General features: G+C 42.8%; 1 protein-coding gene across 2 annotated transcripts in view; it reads left to right on the forward strand.

Moving 5' to 3' along the window:
- The first annotated feature begins 1,327 nt into the window (after positions 1-1,327).
- The window catches only part of LOC105493314 (dehydrogenase/reductase 7B), a 66,167-nt gene continuing 48,294 nt past the window's right edge, over positions 1,328-19,200 (forward strand). Inside the window, exon 1 of one of the 2 annotated variants that reach the window (XM_011760873.2) lies at positions 1,328-1,436. In XM_011760873.2, the coding sequence (XP_011759175.1) occupies positions 1,417-1,436 (20 nt within the window). In that variant the 5' untranslated portion in view covers positions 1,328-1,416. The other variant, XM_011760878.3, reaches the window with a different exon arrangement.

Consider the following 19,200-nt stretch of genomic DNA (forward strand, 5'->3'; position numbering starts at 1 on the left):
TTTTCCTTTTGATTTAGTTCTAGGAAGTCAGCGTGAATTGGCCTTAGGTTCCCTGCCTCCAGACCCTACTTTCCTGCCTCATAGGTTCATATTGGGTTTGTTAAAGGATATTCAAACTTTGTGAATAGGCAAGCAGGAATCTAGAGTTTCTAGAACATTGGAGAGGGACCAGGAGGGTATAAAAACTTGTGTGAAAACACCAAAAATAAATATTTAGTTAAAAATAAAATTTCCCACTTTCAGAGTTTGTGGATATCTGTAAGAATTTCCATGATATATTAATTCGTTAAAGTGAATAAAAGCAAGAACAGAAGGGTGTTTCAGAATGCTATTGCTTGTGTAACAAGGGGGTGTTGAATATATATATAATTGCTTGGTTATCAATAAACTGGCTCTGAAAGGACACACATAGCTAATAGCATTGTTACCTAGGGGGAGGTGAAGTGGGTTCCTGGAGAACAGAGAGGGAGATTTTCCACCTTACACATATTTGCCATCTTATGAATTTTGAATGATGAGAGTCCCCCCACCCCTTCCTTCCTCTGCCCTGCCCCTTCCTTCCTCTGCCCTTTACTCTCAATATCCTCTTTTCATGCTTTTTTTTTTTTTTTTTTTTTTAAATCACTTCAGGTCCTTCAAAAAATTTATTTGCAAGAAGTACGTATATATTCTGAATAAAATTCATTTTCAGATATATGTATTTCAAATATCTTGTCTGTTCTATTGTCTTTCCCTTTTCTCAATGGGGTCTTTTCGGTATCTTATAGTTACTGACGCCCAATTTATCAGCCTTTTCCTTTAGGACTGGCACTTTTTGTGTTCTGCTAAAACGTTATTTTCCTCTCTCATGGTTATGATATTCTGCGATTTTATTGTCTAGAGTTGTGCTGTTCACATTCAGGTCTACCATCCATCTAGAATTATTTTACTTGAGATAGGAGTCAAGGTTCATTTTCCCCCAATCGACATTCAATTGACGTAGCACTATATATTGAACAAAACTTTCCTTATTGCATTACCGTGGCTACTTGTAGGAGGAAAAAGTGACGACATAGCTGCGGGTCTGTTTCTGGCGTCTCTCTTTTTCATTCATTGTTTTTACCTTTGTACCAGTTATCACACTGTTCTGATTACTGTGGCATTATAATCATCTTGATAACTGTATCGTGAATTCTCCAACTATGTTCTTCGCCGAAAGTCCACGGAACACCAGCCACGACCTTCGGAATTTCCCTCCAGAAGATGAAGGCACTGTAGTTATGCAGGTGGACCCTGTTCAGATCTCTGGTTTAGCGGGTCCTACGTACACCTTGAGGGACGCCCGCCCAACGCGCATGCGCAGCCTCAACGCTGTGATTGGACGGAGCCTCGCCGGCTGCGTACACGTCACTTCCGAGGCGGGAGGATGGATTGACTATGGTCTCTCCGGCAACCAGGTAGGGGCTGGGGAAGAAGGAACCTCCGAGATCAGGGAATAGGGTCTGGCCTTGAGCTGAGGCGACTCCCCGGCCTGGGTGAGGGGAAGCGGTGTAGTGGTAGAGCGAAGGCCGCGGGCCCTGGGGGAGCGCGCGGAATCCCGGGCGGCTTTCGGATCCCCGCAACGCGGAACTCTGAAGGAAGACAGCCCAGTCGCTGGGACCAGGGCTTTGGTTCCGGCGAGTGCTTGGCTGGGAACCCCGCCTGTCGCCGAGGTCTCTTGCGTCCGGTTTCCGCGGCTGGAAATGGGTGTCGCGCTGGGCGCTGTGTGTGAAAGGCCTCTGCTCCCAGAGGGCTCTTGGCTCGAGCCTGTTTATTCCCGCATTTCTGCGCGACGTAGGGGAGCCCCCGCAGCGTGTGCCTGCGGCAAGACCGAGGGTTGAGCGCTGGGGGACGGTGGCACCTTAGCCAGTGACGGCGAGTTAGGATTAGCCAAAGGAACTCCGGTTTTTCAGAAGGCAGAAGGAGGGTGCTGACTCGAGCGTCCACAGGAATGGCTGTTTGAGATGTCTTGCTCTTCCAATACTTACTCTGCGGCTTCCTGGCTGTGCGGCTTTGGGCAAATGTTTTAAACTCGGAGTGTCTGTTTCTTCAGCTGTAACTTTGGGAATAACAAACCCACTCATAAGGTTGTTGTGAAGCGTAAATGAAACTGCACTTGCAAGGTGCTCAGCTGGTGTCTGGCACATAGTAGGTATTCAACAAATGGTAGCCACCTAATGCTCTTTTTTCAGTTTCCAAACCTTTGTGTAATGATTTGAGAATCGTGAAGTTACTTTTGAAATAACGTTTGGGTTTCATACACTCATACATTTAGTAAGGAGAATACTTGCTTACACTGTTGCCGATTGCAACGGTGTGTTTGCGTAATGGAAGCTATGTTTGTGCCTTTATCAAGGGTGTGGAATATGCCTTCCCTACCATGTACATGTCCCCTTTTCTCCATTCCTTAATAATAGTTGATATTTTTTGAGTGTTTGCTATGTTCCAGGCATTGTACTAATCCCTTTACTGAATTACTCAATCCCGTAATAACCCTAATAATAGGAACTATAATCTTCATTTATGGAGGGAGAGATGGGCTTAGAGATGTTGAGAAATTTATCCAAAGGCATAGAGCTATTAGCCAGGCATGGTGGCACACGCCTGTAGTCCCAGCTACTTGTTGGGACCGAGGCAAGTGGATTGCTTGAACCTGGGAGATTGAGGCTGCAGTGAGCCGAGATCACGCCATTGTATTCAAGTCTGGGTGACAAAGTGAGACCCTGTCTTAGCTGGGTACGGTGACTCACACCTTTAGGGGCTGAGGCGGGCGGATCACCTGAGGTCAGGAGTTCGAGACCAGCCTGGCCAACATGGTGAAACCAGTCTCTACTAAAAAATACAACAATTGGCTGGGCGCTGTAATTCCAGCACTTTGAGAGGCCGAGGTGGGCGGATCACAAGGTCAGGAGATCGAGACCATCCTGGCTAACACGGTGAAACCCCGTCTGTACTAAAAAAATTACAAAAAAATTAGCCGGGCGTGGTGGAGGGCTCCTGTAGTCCCAGCTACTGGGGGGGCTGAGGCAGGAGACTGGTGTGAACCCGGGATGCGAAGCTTGCAGTGAGCCGAGATCCCGCCACTGCTCTCCAGCCTGGGCGACAGAGCAAGACTCCGTCTCAAAACAAACAAACAAAAATTAGCGGGGCGTGGTGGTGGGTGCCTGTAATCCCAGCTACTCGGGAGGCTTTGGCAGGAGAATCGCTTGAACCTGGGAGGCAGAGGTTGCAGTGAGCTGAGATCCCGCCACTGCACTCTAGTCTGGGCTACAAGAGCGAGACTCCGTCTTGGGGCCGGGGTGGGGGGTGGGGAAGTGAGACCCTGTCTCAAACAACAACAATAACAAAGGCATAGAGCCAGTAAAGGCAGATCCAATACCACGTCACTTCAGAACCTAGCACTTAGCTACAAATCTTATTAATTCCTTCAGATACTTATTGAACGCTTACAGTGTACCAGCATTGTGCTGGGTGTTGTGGATACAGTGATGACCAAAACAAATAAAACCCCTGTCTTTAAATTGCTTGTAAATCTAGCAAGGGAGATAGACAGTAAATATATACATAAAACTAAATGTTAATTATGATTGTGATGCATGCTGTGGAGAACAGTAGAGGGTGCTGTGAGAATATATAGTGGAGTCACCGGCATGCTGGGGGCGGAGGGGGTGTTGGGGGGGAAATGAGGAGAGACAGGGAAGGCTTTCCCAAGAAAATAATATTTAGCTGAGACTTCAAGGACTGAGTTGGAGTTAAATGGACAAAGAGCTAACAGAAGGAGGGAAGGGCATGTGTGAAGTCTTGAGACTAGGAGGAGCTTGTATCTTGTTACGTAAAGACCTGTGTGAGGCTGAATGTGGTGGCTCACACCTGTAATCCCAGTGCTTTGGGAGGCTGAGGTGGGAGGATCACGTGAGGCCGGGAGTTTGAGACTAGCCTGGGCAACAAAGGGAGACCCCATCTCTACAAAAAATAAAAAATTATCTAGGTGTGGTGGTGTGCACCTGTCGTCCCAGTTACTCAGAAGGCTGAGTCAGGAGGATCACTTGAGCCCAGGAGTTTGAGGCTGCAGTAAACTGCATTCCAGCCTGGGCAACAAGTAAGACCCTGACTCAAAAAAAAAAAAAAAAAAAAAAGAAAAGAAAAAGAATAATAAGCATTAAACCAGACTGGGATGTATTATGGATAATATACTAATGCAGTTTCTTTCAGAAAAAGAAATACCACATACAAATAAATACCACCATTTATTTGTATGTAGCTGAGCAGATACAACCCATTATGTAGTCTCAAGATGAATGGTAATTTGTCCTCTTGTAAGAAGTCTTGACATTTGCTGTACATGCTTTCATAGTTCATTCTAAATTCATCTGGTAATAGAGTTGGTCATCTGTGCTACCTAGTTACTTTTTTCCAAAGGAAAACATAAAACAGCTCTATGATAAAACAAGTAGTTGAGGTGCCTAGGTTAAACTCCCACAGTGATAGGGCTGGGTCATTTTCTTCCTGGATATTTCCATTTAAAATAGGGGATTCAGGGGGTTTGGCTGAGCATGGTGGCTCACGCCTGTAATTCCAGTACTTTGGGAGGCTGAGGAGAGCAGATCACTTGAGGTCAGGAGTTTGAGACCAGCCTAGCCAACATGTCGAACCCCGTCTCTATTAAAAATACAAAAATTGGCCGGGCGCGGTGGCTCAAGCCTGTAATCCCAGCACTTTGGGAGGCCGAGACGGGCGGATCACGAGGCCAGGAGATCGAGAGACGATCCCGGCTAACACGGTGAAACCCCGTCTCTACTAAAAAATACAAAAAAACTAGCCGGGCGAGGTGGCGGGCGCCTGTAGTCCCAGCTACTCGGGAGGCTGAGGCAGGAGAACGGCGTAAACCCGGGAGGCGGAGCTTGCAGTGAGCTGAGATCCGGCCACTGCACTCCAGCCTGGGTGACAGAGCAAGACTCCGTCTCAAAAAAAAAAAAAAAAAAAAAATAGCTGGGTGTGGTGGCACGCACCTGTAATTCCAGCTACTTGGGAGGCTGAGGCAGAAGAATCACTTGAACCGGGAGGCGGAGGTTGCAATGAGTCGAGATTGTGCACTCCAGCCTGGGCTACAGAGTGAGACTTCATCTCAAAAAAAAAATTAAAAAAAAAAATTAATAAATAAATATAAAGGAGGGGGTTCCAGGCCCTTCAGAAAAACAGTCCTGGGTTTTACTGTATTTATTGGGTTTAAAAAAGCTAAGGTAGGGCTAGTTTATTTAGCCTTTAAAAAGATTTGCATGCATATCAAAGGGAAAGAGGAATAATTTATAAATACTGGGTTTTTCTTTTTTTTTTGAGACGGAGTCTCGCTGTGTCTCCCAGGCTGGAGTGCAGTGGTGTGATCTCGGCTCACTGCAAGCTCCGCCTCCCGGGTTCACGCCATTCTCCCGCCTCAGCCTCCCAAGTAGCTGAGACTACAGGCGCCCGCCACCACGCCGGGCTAGTTTTTTGTATTTTTAGTAGAGACGGGGTTTCACCATGTTAGCCAGGATAGTCTCGATCTCCTGACCTCGTGATCCACCCGCCTCGGCCTCCCAAAGTGCTGGGATTACGGGCTTGAGCCACCGCGCCCGGCCAATACTGGGTTTTTCAAAGAAATACTGTAAGGAAAAGGAAGGAGAGAAAAGATCTCTTTCCCTTTAGGCAACAGGGAAAATTCAGTTTTAAAATTTTTACTCTATGTTTGCATGACAACTAAAAAAAATTTACTTACAGTACAGAAAAATGTTGGACTAGAGCAACATCCATAATGTTGGCTGGTGTAGGAATTATTCATTCCCACCCCATTATACACATATGAAACCTTTCTTTGGTGGCCAATGTTATTTTAATGCAGAAATTAACTCTCTGTTCTGGAAAGCCATAAGCATGAGGGTGAAAATTGGGATTGAACGGCATGTAAGTTCAGTTTGAAAGCTTCTTGCCACCCACCCAGATAGGAAATACAACAAATTCCTTAGGATTTTACCTGAACTCTCCCTCCCATCTTCTAAAGTTCCCAGTAACATGAGACTTGGCCACTTAAACTGCTTAGTGGAGGGAGAGGTCTGTGATGGCCACTGAGTTTGCTACCGGAAAAGAGTCTTGATCCAGACCTCAAGAGGGGGTTCTTGGATCTTGTGTAAGAAATAATTTGAGGCCAATCCATAGAGAAAAGTGAAAGCAAGTTTATTAGAGAAGTAAAGAAACAAGATAATGGCTACTCCATAGGCACAGCAGCCCTGAGGGCTGTTGGCTGGCCACTTTTATGGTCATTTCCTGATTATATGCTAAACAAGGGGTGGATTATTCATGAATTTTCCAGGAAAGGGGTGGTAATTCCCATAACTGAGGGTTCCTTCCCTTCATAGACCATATAGGGTAATTTCTTGACCGTGCCATGGCATTTGTAAACTGGTATAGTGCTGGTGGAAGTGTTGTTTAGTGTGCTAATGCATTATAATTAGAATGTATGAGCGGTGAGGATGACCAGAGGTCACTTTCATTGCCATTTTCCATTTGGTGGGTTTTGACTGGCTTCTTTACTTCAGCCTGCTTTATCAGCAAGGTCTTTGTGACTTGTATCTTATGCGACCTCTGTCTCATCTTGTGACTTAGAATGCCTAACCTGGGAATGCAGCCCAGTAGGTCTCAGCCTTATTTTACCCAGCCTGTATTCAAAATAGAGTTGCTCTGGTTCAGATGACTGATAAATTGATTGAATATTGCTTACCAGTGGTTTGAGCTTTCTTGCTCTACTTAGCTAGTGTTTTATTAAGTAAGCTATGTTTGCACTAGGAACACTAAGTTCTGAAGGGGATATACATTTTTCCAGTTTATATGAGCAGCACTTAGTGGTCATTAAATTACTACTTTAGGAAACTACCATTGCAGAATTCTGTATGAGTATGGCATTATAATCCAGATTAGTTTAAAATATTAGCTAAACTAAATCAAGGAAACTGTACTGAGTTCCTGTTAAGCAGCTATTGGTTTAAAGTGTTAGCTAAACTGAATCAAGGAAACTACTGAGTTCCTGTTAAGCAGCTAGCTTGTTTATGTTCAATTGTTGCTTAGAACCCTTTGTATTCTGTTTGAGTTGTTAAAAGAAAAACTTTAGACAAATTAAATTCAACAGAGTTTAACTGAACAAAGAATGATTTGCAAATCAGCAGCTTCTGGAATTAGAATAGGTTCAGAGTGACTCCAGGGCAGCTACATGGTTGGATAGTATTTATGGACAGAAACAGGAAAGTGACATACAGAAAACGGAAGTGAGGTAGAGGCCAGGCCCAATTGCTTATACCTATAATCCCAGCACTTTAGGAGGCCAAGGTAGGAGGATTGCTTGGAGCCCAGGAGTTCGAGACCACCCTGGGCAACATAGGGAGACCCCCATCTCTACAAGAAAAAAGAAATATATATATATGTGTGTGTGTGTATGGTATATGTATCTGTATATGTATGTGCGTGTGCGTGTGTGTGTGTGTGTGTATATATATATATATATGAAAGCAGGTGTACCACTCATTCCTGTGGTCCTAGCTACTTGGGAGACTGAGGTGGGAGGATCGCTTGAACCTGGGAGGTTGAGGCTGCAGTGAGTCATGATCATACCACTGTACCCCAGCCTGGGCGGCAGAGGGAGATCCCCTGTCTCAAAAAAAAAAAAAAAAGTGAGGTACATAAACAGCTAGATTGGTTGCAGCCTAGTGTTTGCCTTATTTGAGCAATTGGCTGCCTATGACTGGCTGAAACTGGGCTGCCGTGATTGGTTGAGACTGGGCTACTTGTTACAAGAGTACGTTAAAGGTTGTTTGCACATCCAGTTAGGTTACAAGTCACTAGGTATGTAGGGACATTTAGGCTAAACTTAAAATATGTAAGGAGGCAGCTTTAGGCTAAACTTCTTGTAACAAGGTGATTAGAGCTAAGCTTAGGGATCTGTTCATCTCTTAGTATTAGAATCCTTCCTGTTTAAAGTTCCAACTAAAGGATTATTATATTTTTTACATGACCCCCTATTTGATGCACTTAAGAGTTAAGAATGTGGGCTTCAGAGTCTGAATACATTGGTTGAAATCTCTTTTCCACCATTTACTAGCCATGTGACTTCAGGTACTTTTCTTATGTAGCAAATCAAAATAACTCATACCTACCTCAGGATTGCTGTGAGGATGAAATGAAATCATGGGTATGGAGAATGTGTAGTTCAGCATCTGGCACATTGCAAATATTTTACAAAGTTAGTAATTGTTATTAATATTTTTCCTTTTCAATAGCCATATATGGTAATGTGAACCCAGAAAATCTGAGACAGGTCTCAGTTAATTCAGAGAGTTTATTTTGCCAAGGTTGAGGACGTGCCCATGACACAGCCTCAGGAAGTCCTGATGACGTGTGACCAAGGTGGTCGGGGCACAGCTTGGTTTTATACATTTTAGGGAGACATGAGACATCAATCAATATATGTGAGAAGTACCTTAGTTCCATCCAGAAAGGTGGGACAACTCAAAGTAAGGCCCTCCTCAGGGACTTCCAGGTCACCAATAGGTGAGAGACAAATGGTTGCATTCTTTTGAGTTTCTGATGACCCTTTCCAAAGGAGGCAATCAGAATATGCATCTGTCTCTGTGAGCAGAGGGATGACTTTAATAAAATGGGAGGCGGGTTTGCCCTGAACAGTTCCCAGCTAGAAGGAGCCCAAGATACTTTCCTTTCACATTTCCCCACTTTTCTTTTTTTTTTTTTTTTTTTGAGACAGAGTCTCGCTCTGTTGCCCAGGCTGGAGTGCAGTGGCCGGATCTCGGCTCACTGCAAGCTCTGCCTCCCGGGTTCACGCCATTCTCCTGCGTCAGCCTCCCCAGTAGCTGGGACTACAGGCGCCCGCCACCTCGCCCGGCTAGTTTTTTGTATTTTTTAGTAGAGACGGGGTTTCACCGTGTCAGCCAGGATGGTCTCGATCTCCTGACCTCGTGATCCGCCCGCCTCGGCCTCCCAAAGTGCTGGGATTACAGGCTTGAGCCACCGCGCCCGGCCCCACTTTTCTTTTTTAAAATCGTTTGGAGAAAGCATTTTAGAAGAAAACGAGTCTCTGGTCTCAGGTTTCATCTGATCTCTCATGGCTAGGACAGTTTATTCCTAGTTAGGTCCTGAAAGCTCATTCTTATCTGGTTGTGAAGTCTCATGTCCTATGAAGAGAAAATGGGGGGAGAAAGGGAGAAAAACAATAACAAACCAAAGAACAATCCTGGAAAAATTGATATAGGCCACATTACTCTGAAGCAGGTATGAAAGTGGCTTATATATGTAAATAGGTTGCTGTTATTTTCTTCTAAGTTGTCTGGCTTCAGTTTGCAGGGCTTTAAAAAAGCACAGCTTAGTTTTCAGAGACTCCAAATTAGGAAAAATGGAAGGAAAGAAAAAAGGAAAAAAATTGAAAACATTATTTTGAAGACTTGTAGCAAGAAAAATTAGAGTTCAGTTCAGGGAAAGGCGCAGTGGCTCACGCCTGTAATCCCAGCACTTTGGGAGGCTGACACGGGCGGATCACGAGGTCAGGAGATCCAGACAATCCTGGCTAACACAGTAAAACCCCATCTCTACTAAAAATACAAAAAAACTGCCAGGTGTGGTGGCAGGTGCCTGTAGCCCCAGCTACTCAGGAGGGTAAGGTAGGAGAATGGCGTGAACCCACGAGGTGGAGCTTGCAGTGAGTCGAGATCGCACCACTGCACTCCAACCTGGACGACAGAATGAGACTCTGTCCCAAAAAAAAAAAAAAAAAAAAAAATTCAGTTCGAATTGTAGAAAATAATAAAAATTGAAAAAACATTGGGCAAAACTAGAATCTAACAACAGGTGTACCATAGTTTTGAGACATACACTTTCTCTCTCTAGTTTCCCAATTTTGCCAAAGACAAATCATGCCAGGACTGGTTTGCTTTATTATACTTGATCTAATTATTTGTATACAGTGCAGCAAGAATAATAACTTTTTTTTTACATAGGGTTTTAAATTGCTTTCATGGAACTTGTTCCATAGGAGGAATCTCAGATAAGACTTTCTAAAGCTGAGCCATGATTTATGTAATCAAATACTTATGAGCTGGGTGAATTTCCTCTCCTCTTGAGATTCCAGGATAAACCTGGGACTTCTGGGACTGTCAGAAAGTGACATTCTTTACTTGCCACAGGTCAGAAACCTAATTTTGTATTTTTAGTAGAGATGGGGTTTCACCATATTAGCCAGGCTGGTCTGGAACTCCTGACCTCAGGTAATCTGCCCGCTTCAGCCTCCCAAAGTGCTGGGATTACAGGTGTGAGCCACCGCACCCAGTCAAAAAAAAGTTTTTAATCTTAGTTTTTTTATGTCTAAGCAAACCAAAACTTAATATGACAACTTGGTCATATTAAAGTTTTTTGGTTTTAAAATTTATTTTTATTTTTATTTCTTTTTTGTATGTGTGTGAGACAGAGTCTCACTCTCTTACCCAGGCTGGAGTACACTGGCATGATCTGAGCTCACTGCAACCTCTGCCCCCAGAGTTCATGCAATTCTCCTGTCTCAGTCTCCTGTATAGCTGGGATTACAGGCACCCACCACCACGCCTAGGTAATTTGTGTAGTTTTAGTAGAGATGGGGTTTCACTATGCTGGCCAGGCTGGTCTTGAACTCCTGACCTCAGGTGATCCACCTGCCTTGGCCTCCTAAACTGCTGGAATTATAGGCCTGAGCCACCAGGCCTGCCCATTTTTCTTTTTGTTTTTTTTTTTTTTTGAGACAGTGTCTCACTCTGTCACCCAGCCTGGAGTGCAGTGGTGCAATCTTGGCTAACTACAAGCTCCGCCTCCTGGGTTCACACCATCCTCCTGCCTCAGCCTCCATGCCTCAGCCTCCAGAGTAGTGGGGACCGGTACCTGCCACCATGCCTGGCTAATTTTTTTTATTTTTGAGATGGAGTTTTGCTCTTGTTGCCCAGGCTGGAGTGCAATGACACAATTTTGGCTCATCACAACCTCCACCCTCCGGGTTCAAGCGTTTCTCCTGCCTCAGCCTCCCGAGTTGCTGGGATTATAGGCATGTGCCACCATGCCCAGCTAGTTTTATACTTTAGTAGAGATGGGGTTTCTCCATGTTGGTCAGGATGGTCTCAAACTCCCAACCTCAGGTGATCCACCTCCCTTGGCCTCCCAAAGTGCTGGGATTACAGACATGAGACACCGCGCCCAGCTTCTGGCTAATTTTTTGTATTTTTAGTAGAGATGTTGTTTCACTGTGTTATCCAGGATGGTCTCGATCTCCTAACCTCGTGATCCGCCCACCTCGGCCTCCCAAAGTGCTGGGATTACAGGCGTGAGCCACTGCGCCCAGCCTCATTTTGAAAAAAAAAAAAAAGAAAAAAAGAAAAAAAAAATCCTCTTATTGCAACTTACACTGATCATTCATGACATGCTTGGGCTTTCTGGGCTTTCTGATTTCTCTTGAACATCCCTCCCTATTTTTTTTTTTTTTTTTTTTTTGAAACAGAGTCTCGCTCTGTCACCCAGGCTGGAGTGCAGTGGCATGATCTTGGCTCACTGCAATCTCTGCCTCCTGGGTTCATACCATTCTCCTGCCTCAGCCTCGCAAGTAGCTGGGACTGCAGGCTTCTGCCACCACGTCCGGCTAATTTTTTGTATTTTCAGTAGAGATGGGGTTTCACTGTGTTAGCCAGGATGGTCTCAATCTCCTGACGTCGTGATCCACCTGCCTCTGCCTCCCAAAGTGCTGGGATTACAGGTGTGAGCCACCATGCCTGAAACATCCCTCCTTCTTAAACAACCAGTCATTTTATTTTAGGACTAAATTTACCATACAAGATTCTTTCTCATATAAAATTATTTTTCTTTAAGCTTTCTTACCACACATACAAAAATTTACCTCTTTATTTTTATAACTTTCTTTATGTCTCTTTTTATTTTCTGGTTCCTTTTACCTTTTATATGTAACCTTTAAGCTTTGAATTAGACAGAACTTGTTCACCTTTTAGCAAGAGTGTTTTGTTTTTTAGCAAGAGGGTTTTCCTACAATATATATTTATTGGAAAATACCCAAATAATTAAATACCTATTATTTAATTTAACTTTATGTTCTAAATTATGACCAGTTTATCTACAAGTATTTATCCTATTACATTTACCAAATTATTTTATTTTAATTGTTTACATACATTATTGAAACTATGATAGTCATAATTTAAAGTTATGAAACCACCACTGCAAAATCTTAACAGTGAAAAATGATTTGACCTAACTAACTTCATCTTGCTCTTAACCTCCAAGCTGTCCTTGTTCATTCCTGGGCATAAGCTGAACTAACTTTGGAAGGAACTTAGTTTATAGTTTAGCTTTGAAACAAAGATGGTAACAGTCCTTTCCCAAAAGGAACCTCCTTGTTGCCTGTGGACTAGACTGCCTAAAGCCGTGAGATTAGAAGTTACAGTAATCTTACTATATTTAAGATGCAGCTATTTTCATTAAACCAATATTAATGTCTTATTTATTAAAAATTACACAAGCAAAGATCATTCGTTTTGGGCTGGGTTTGAAGTTTTGAAACCCCTGTGCCATATGTTGACACCTTAATATATCTGGCAGAGAATTATGAAATTGCTTGATTAATAAATGCAGGCAAAAATGTATGCTGGCGGCCGGGCGCGGTGGCTCAAGCCTGTAATCCCAGCACTTTGGGAGGCTGAGACGGGCGGATCACGAGGTCAGGAGATCAAGACCATCCTGGCTAACACGGTGAAACCCCGTCTCTACTAAAAAATACAAAAAACTAGCCAGGCGAGGTGGCGGGCGCCTGTAGTCCCAGCTACTCGGGAGGCTGAGGCAGGAGAATGGTGTAAACCCGGGAGGTGGAGCTTGCAGTGAGCTGAGATCCGGCCATTGCACTCCAGGCTAGGCGACAAAGCGAGACTCCGTCTCAAAAAAAAAAAAAAAAAAAAAAAAAAAAAATGTATGCTGGCAATTGTTAACACATTTCTAATATTACTTTACCAATAATTTTAAAACTAGCTTATTTATTAAATATTTTACTTAAGTTACATGAACTTGAAAAAGCATTTGACTCGTCTTTTTTAGTATCTGATTTAGGTGCTTTTTTAAAGCCAATTACTCAGAGCTCTTTTATATATATTTTTAATAGTGAAACATTCTGTACACAATATGTAAATATGTAGACATATTAGGCATGCCAATAGAAGTACATTTTGTAGATTCATTTTGTAGTACCATTAGAAGTATCATTAGAAGTACATTTTGTAGATTCATAAAATGAATTTTGTAGATTCATATCAGACTTTCAGATTCTTGATAACCTGTTTTACAACCCTGGGCAGCTGTCAGCTAAATAGCCTTAAATTTTCATGTTAAAGGAACCAATTCAGGTGAAAGTCAAATAGCACAGTTTACATTATAAGATGAGGAGAGAAAAAGTTTGGGTTATAGAAATTATAAAGGTCTTTTAAATACACACACACCCCAACACCCTATAGCTTTTACTTCAGAACTTTTAGCCATGAGATTAATAGAAATTTAGTGGTTTGCAAGAATAGCTTGTTGGATCTAAACAGTGGTTTTTATCTTAATAGAAAACTAACAGCAGATGGAGAGCAGGCAGAAAAGAAAAAATAGAGAAAAAGAATACTTAGGAACTCTGTAGTTTGCAGGTCAACCTTAGTCCTCTTTTTCTTTAATGTGAATGTGCACAAAGACCATATTATTTCCATTTTACATAAACTTTGGCAAGTAGAGGTGCCATAAAACCTATGGAGTGCTCAAAAGGGGGTCATTCTCCTTCTTTTCTCATCATTCTTTGATTATTTGTTTCCTGCCCTTTTTCTTTTTTTTTCTTAAAAGCGGGAACTGAGCTGTAGTCTAGGGTTTTTATGTGGTGAATCGATATGTGCTCCTTGTGGGCAGGACTACACAGTATGTCATCATTGAGTCGTTCCCACCCTTTTACGTGTCTCATTTTCTCTCTCCAGAAGTCTATGACCTCAGAGAGGGCTCAGAACGCTGGGTGATCAGTGCTTATATGTATTTCCTGGAAGAGCTATTTTAAAAATTAATTTCTGTTGGGGATTTCCCTGCAAGGCTGCTGCATGTCATTGTGGAGGGGTGGAACTTAACCCCAGACACCCCCAGGAGGCCACCGGTCACCCAGGGGCACCTTTCGGCTGGGAGGAGCAAAACGCCTTTTTTCTTCTCAACTGAGAAAAACAGTTCAGTTCCTCACACAAGTGCATACAGACAAACTGAATTAAGATTAAATTTGAGAGAAAAAGCAATAGTGAAGTCCCTTTAGAATGCATCTCTGAACTAGAATTAGGATCCTTAAACAAAAACTTCAGACAGGAACAAAATAGCAAACACACACACACACACACACACACAGAGCAATAGGATCACTGAGCACTCTAATGGTAAGGAGGAATTATGACCAGTTAGTTGTTAATCTTAACTTTAACCAAGACAAAACCCAGTTCAGTTACTTACCTAGAGATTGGTCTCAGGCTGAAGAGTGGTTTCTACAAGCAGGAAAGAAAAAAAAAAACAAAACCCTAATCTCAAACTCCACACAGGAGTTACTGCCTTCCATCATCATGGAAGCAGGAAAATCACTTGTCTTCCTTGTGCTGGAAGCAGGTAAAACTCCAAAAAATGAGAGGAGTTATACAGCAAAATAAACTTTAGATCTTGATCAAATTTTGGGAGATCAGGGATTCTCTGGAGGGAGTGCTTTCAGACCCCAGCAAATTGTCATAAAGGTAGTTCATGCTGGTACCAAGCACCGGTAGGAAATTTGTCAAAGGTCAAGGGCATCCCCACTCAGAATACCCCCATGGTTACCAAAATGTGAACCGAGAAAATCTGAGACAGGTCTCAGTTAATTTAGAAAGTTTATTTTGCCAGGGTTGAGGATGTGCCCATGACACAGCCTCGGAAAGTCCTGAAGACATGTGCGCCCAAGGTGGTTGGGGAACAACTTAGTTTTATACATTTTAGGAAGACATGAGACATCAGTCAATATATGCAAGAAGTACATTAGTTCCATCCAGAAATGCAGGGACAACTCAAAGCAAGCAAGCCCTCCCACCCCCTCACCCCCCTTCCCCACCCCACCATTACTCCCAGGCCTTCCAGGTCACAGGTAGGTGAGAGACAATTGGTTACATTCTTTTGAGTTTCTGAAGAGTTTTTCCAAAGGAGGCAATCAAAATATGCATCTATCTCTGTGAGCAAAGGGATGACTATGAATAGAATAGGAGATAGATTTGCCTTGAGCAGTTCCCAGCTTGAAGGAGCCCAAGATATTTTCCTTTCATAGTAATAGGCTAAAAATTACTTGGGGTTTTGTTTGGTTTTGAGGTGGAGTCTTGTATGTTGCCCAGGCTGGAGTGCAGTGGTGCAATCTTGACTCATTGCAACCTCCACCTCCCAGGTTCAAGTGATTCTCCTGCCTCAGCCTCCCGAGTAGCTGGGATAACAGGCACCTGTCACCATGCTTGGCTAATTTTTGTATTTTTAGTAGAGACAGGGTTTCACCATGTTGGCCAGGCTAGTCTCAAACTCCTGACCTCAGGTGATCCGCCCACCTCGGCTTCCCAAACTGCTGGGATTACAGGTGTGAGCCACTGCGCCCGGCCTAATTTTTGTATTTTTAGTAAAGATGGAGTTTCACCATGTTGGCCAAGCTGGTCTTGAACTCCTGACCTCAAGTGATCTGCCAGCCTTGGCCTCCCAAAATGCTGGGATTACAGGCATGAGCCACTGTGCCCATCCAAAATTACTTGTTTTTAAAATATGATTTGGACATCTGTGTAATATTGTTTCACTCAAAGCTGCCATGTTAGAAATAGCCACAGGATGGGCAAAATATTAATTATATTAGAAATAAAAATGTACTTCAGATTTGTGAAGTTGGCATATATAGTGTTTTCTACAACATTTTCAAAGGAATGAAGGATTGTGACGTTACAGCATTTTGTAATACATAAAAAACACCTGAAAGGAGCATAGTTCCTCTCTCCCTATCCATTGTCAGATATTTACAGAGGGTCAGTTTTTTTCCTCTCATTTTAACCCATGAGATTTACAAATTATGACAGTCAAATAGTGGTTCTCATACACTTGTGTGATCCCCTTCGGAGGATCCAATCTGGCAGCTTGCACAAAAGAGTTGTAGTTATTGCTGACTACTGGCTCTTTGGGGCAGCAATTGGGGTCCTGAAATCCCAGTTACTGAAAACTAGAAGATTACAGCGAGGGAGCCTAACATGTTAAAAGTGTTTGCTCTTTTTCACATCTACTTTTCATTTGTTTATCATTAAGTCAGCAGATGTTTATTCAGCATCAAGCTTGTGCATGGCACAGGAAACATAGAGATGAATCAAGTGGCCTTTCTTAGGCCACCAGAGAGAGACCACCTGTGGACAGGTCAAGTGCAACCAAGGGTTCTAGGAACTCTGGCAGGAGGTTCTAGACAATTCTGGGCTTTCTTGTGATCTAATTTCTTACTCTCAGGTTGAGAAACACTCACCCGATGTAGACATGCGGCAGTAGAGGATGCTTGTAGCAGCTGAGGACAGGTCTGAAGACCGATCATTCCAGCAGACTCCATTCAACATGTAATGCTTTACGGTGAATAAGGAACTGTTACCTCTTTAGGTCTTATCTTATAACTGCCTTGAGATGCAGGTAGAATGAGAATCTACTCATTCTGGAGGTGAGAAAACTGGGGTCCAAATGGGATAAGTTCCCAAATCAAACAGAGGAAGTAAATGGCGGCAACATTTTTATTCCAAATCAGTTGCTCCGACATGCAGGAACTATAAATCTAACAAGCATTTCATTTGTCATGCTGGACTGCCTCAGTTTAAGGAATCTAGATTTATAAAAACCCAGGTTTACTAATTCACCCAAGTTTAAATGGTGAATATTTGCATTGCAGAAGGATTTTCCAGGCTGGGCATGGTGACTCACGCCTGTAATCCCAGCACTCTGGGAGGCCAAGGTGGGTGGATCACCTGAGGTCAGGAGTTCGAGACCAGCCTGGCCAACATGGTGAAATGCTGTCTCTACTAAAATTACAAAAATTAGCTGGGCATAGTGGTGCATGCCTGTAATCCTAGCTAGTTGGGAGGCTGAGGCAGAGGAACCACTTGAACCCAGGAGGCGGATATTGCAATGAGCCCAGATCACGCCACTGCACTCCAGCCTGGGTGACAGAGTGAGACTCTGTCTCCAAAAAAAAAAAAAAAAAAAAGATTTTCCAGTAAAAGTAGGTATTGTAACTTGGAGTGTACAGATGGGCTTCAAGGGTTTTGTAGGTCTCCTGAAATCACTTCCACAATTTTTTATATAGTTGCCTTTTAGCAGACATAGTAAAAATCAGATTTCCAAAGGAATCTATTCAGAGAAATGGTAGAGACCCCCACCATTCTAGTGGATTAAAAAAAAAATCAACCTGTAGGCCGGGCACGGTGGCTTATGCCTGTTATCCCAGTACTTTGGGAGGCTGAGGCGGGTGGATCACGAGGTCAGGAGATCAAGACCATCCTGGCTAACATGGTAAAACCCTGTCTCTACTAAAAGTAAATATGAAAAATTAGCCAGGCATGGTGCTGGTGCTTGTAGTCCCAGCTACTCAGGAGGCTGAGGCAGGAGAATGGCATGAACCCAGGAGGCGGAGCTTGCAGTAAGCCGAGATCGCTCCACTGCACTCTAGCCTGGGCGACAAAGCGAGACTCCATCTCAAAAAAAAAAAAAAAAAAAGAAATCAACCTGTCAGTTTTTCAATTGTGGTACTTAATGGAATGTTTCTCAGCAATTCTTCAGAAAATGTGTTTAAAAACTTTTAAATGCAGGTTTACGGGAAAACGTTACATTTCTTAGAATGTTGCATGTGGTAGAATATTGTACTTGTAGACGCATCTCAGTTAATGAAAAGGGGAATTTTAAAAGGTCGCTTCATTTTCCATTGCTGGATAAGGAGAGATAAGGAAATTTAAACCACAGATGGTTCCCAGCTTAGATGGTTTTACTCAACCATTTTTCAACTTTATGATGGTTCAACAGTCATATGCATGTAGAAACTATACTCAAGTACCTATACACCCATTCTGTTTTTCATTTTCAGTACAGCATTAATAAATTACATGAAATAGTCAACACTTTATTATAAAATAGGTTTATCTGAGATGATTTTGCCTAACTGTAGGCTAATGTAAGCATCCTGAGCATGTTTAAGGTAGGTTAGGCTAAGCTATGATGTTTGGTAGGTTAGGTGTATTAAATGCATTTTTATTTATGGTATTTTCAACTTATGATGGGTTTATTGAGATATAACCCTATGTAAATTGAAGAGCATCTGTAGTTAATTTTGTTGCCCATTAGTGTTGGGCACAAGGAAGAATAATAATTTATCCATTTTCTTCGTTCCTTCTCTTTATTGTTTCTTATATTACCTAACACCCACTCCAGATAGATAATCCAGTAGTTGTCGTAATAATATCATTTAGCTAAACCAAATCAAAGGCCTCCTAATCTACATATAAGCCTGGGGGCTGTAGCATAGCACATGTTTGTAATCCCAGCACTTTGGGAGACTGAGGCAGGCAGATTGCCTGACCTCAGGAGCTCAAGACCAACCTGGGCAACGTGGCAAAACTGGATCTCTACAAAAAATTATCTGGGCATGATGGCGTGCACCTGTAGTCCCAGCTACTTGGGAGGCTGTGGTGGGAGGATCGTTTGAATCCCAGAAGTCAAGGCTGCAGTGAGCTGAGATCACACTACTGCACTCCAGCCTAGGTGACAGAGTGAGACCTTGTCTCAGAAAACAAAAACAAAAACAAAACAGAAAACAAAAAACATGCATATATGTATTTAATCCTTTCTGCAATCTTATAAGGCAGATATTAGATACATTTTGCAGATGAGGAAACTGGCTAAAACATTAAGTAACTTGTTCAGAGGTACTCACTTAGTCAGTATGATGTTGGTATTTGATCCAAGATCTGCCTGGTTCCAACAATAGTTTGCTGTATCAACCATGTGAAGTGGTCATTCACACCTCAAATTTATTTATATCTCAATAGAAAAATGGCAGCTAGC

Source organism: Macaca nemestrina, chromosome 17 (assembly GCF_043159975.1).
Source record: "Macaca nemestrina isolate mMacNem1 chromosome 17, mMacNem.hap1, whole genome shotgun sequence".
NCBI classification, from domain to species: Eukaryota; Metazoa; Chordata; class Mammalia; order Primates; family Cercopithecidae; genus Macaca; species Macaca nemestrina.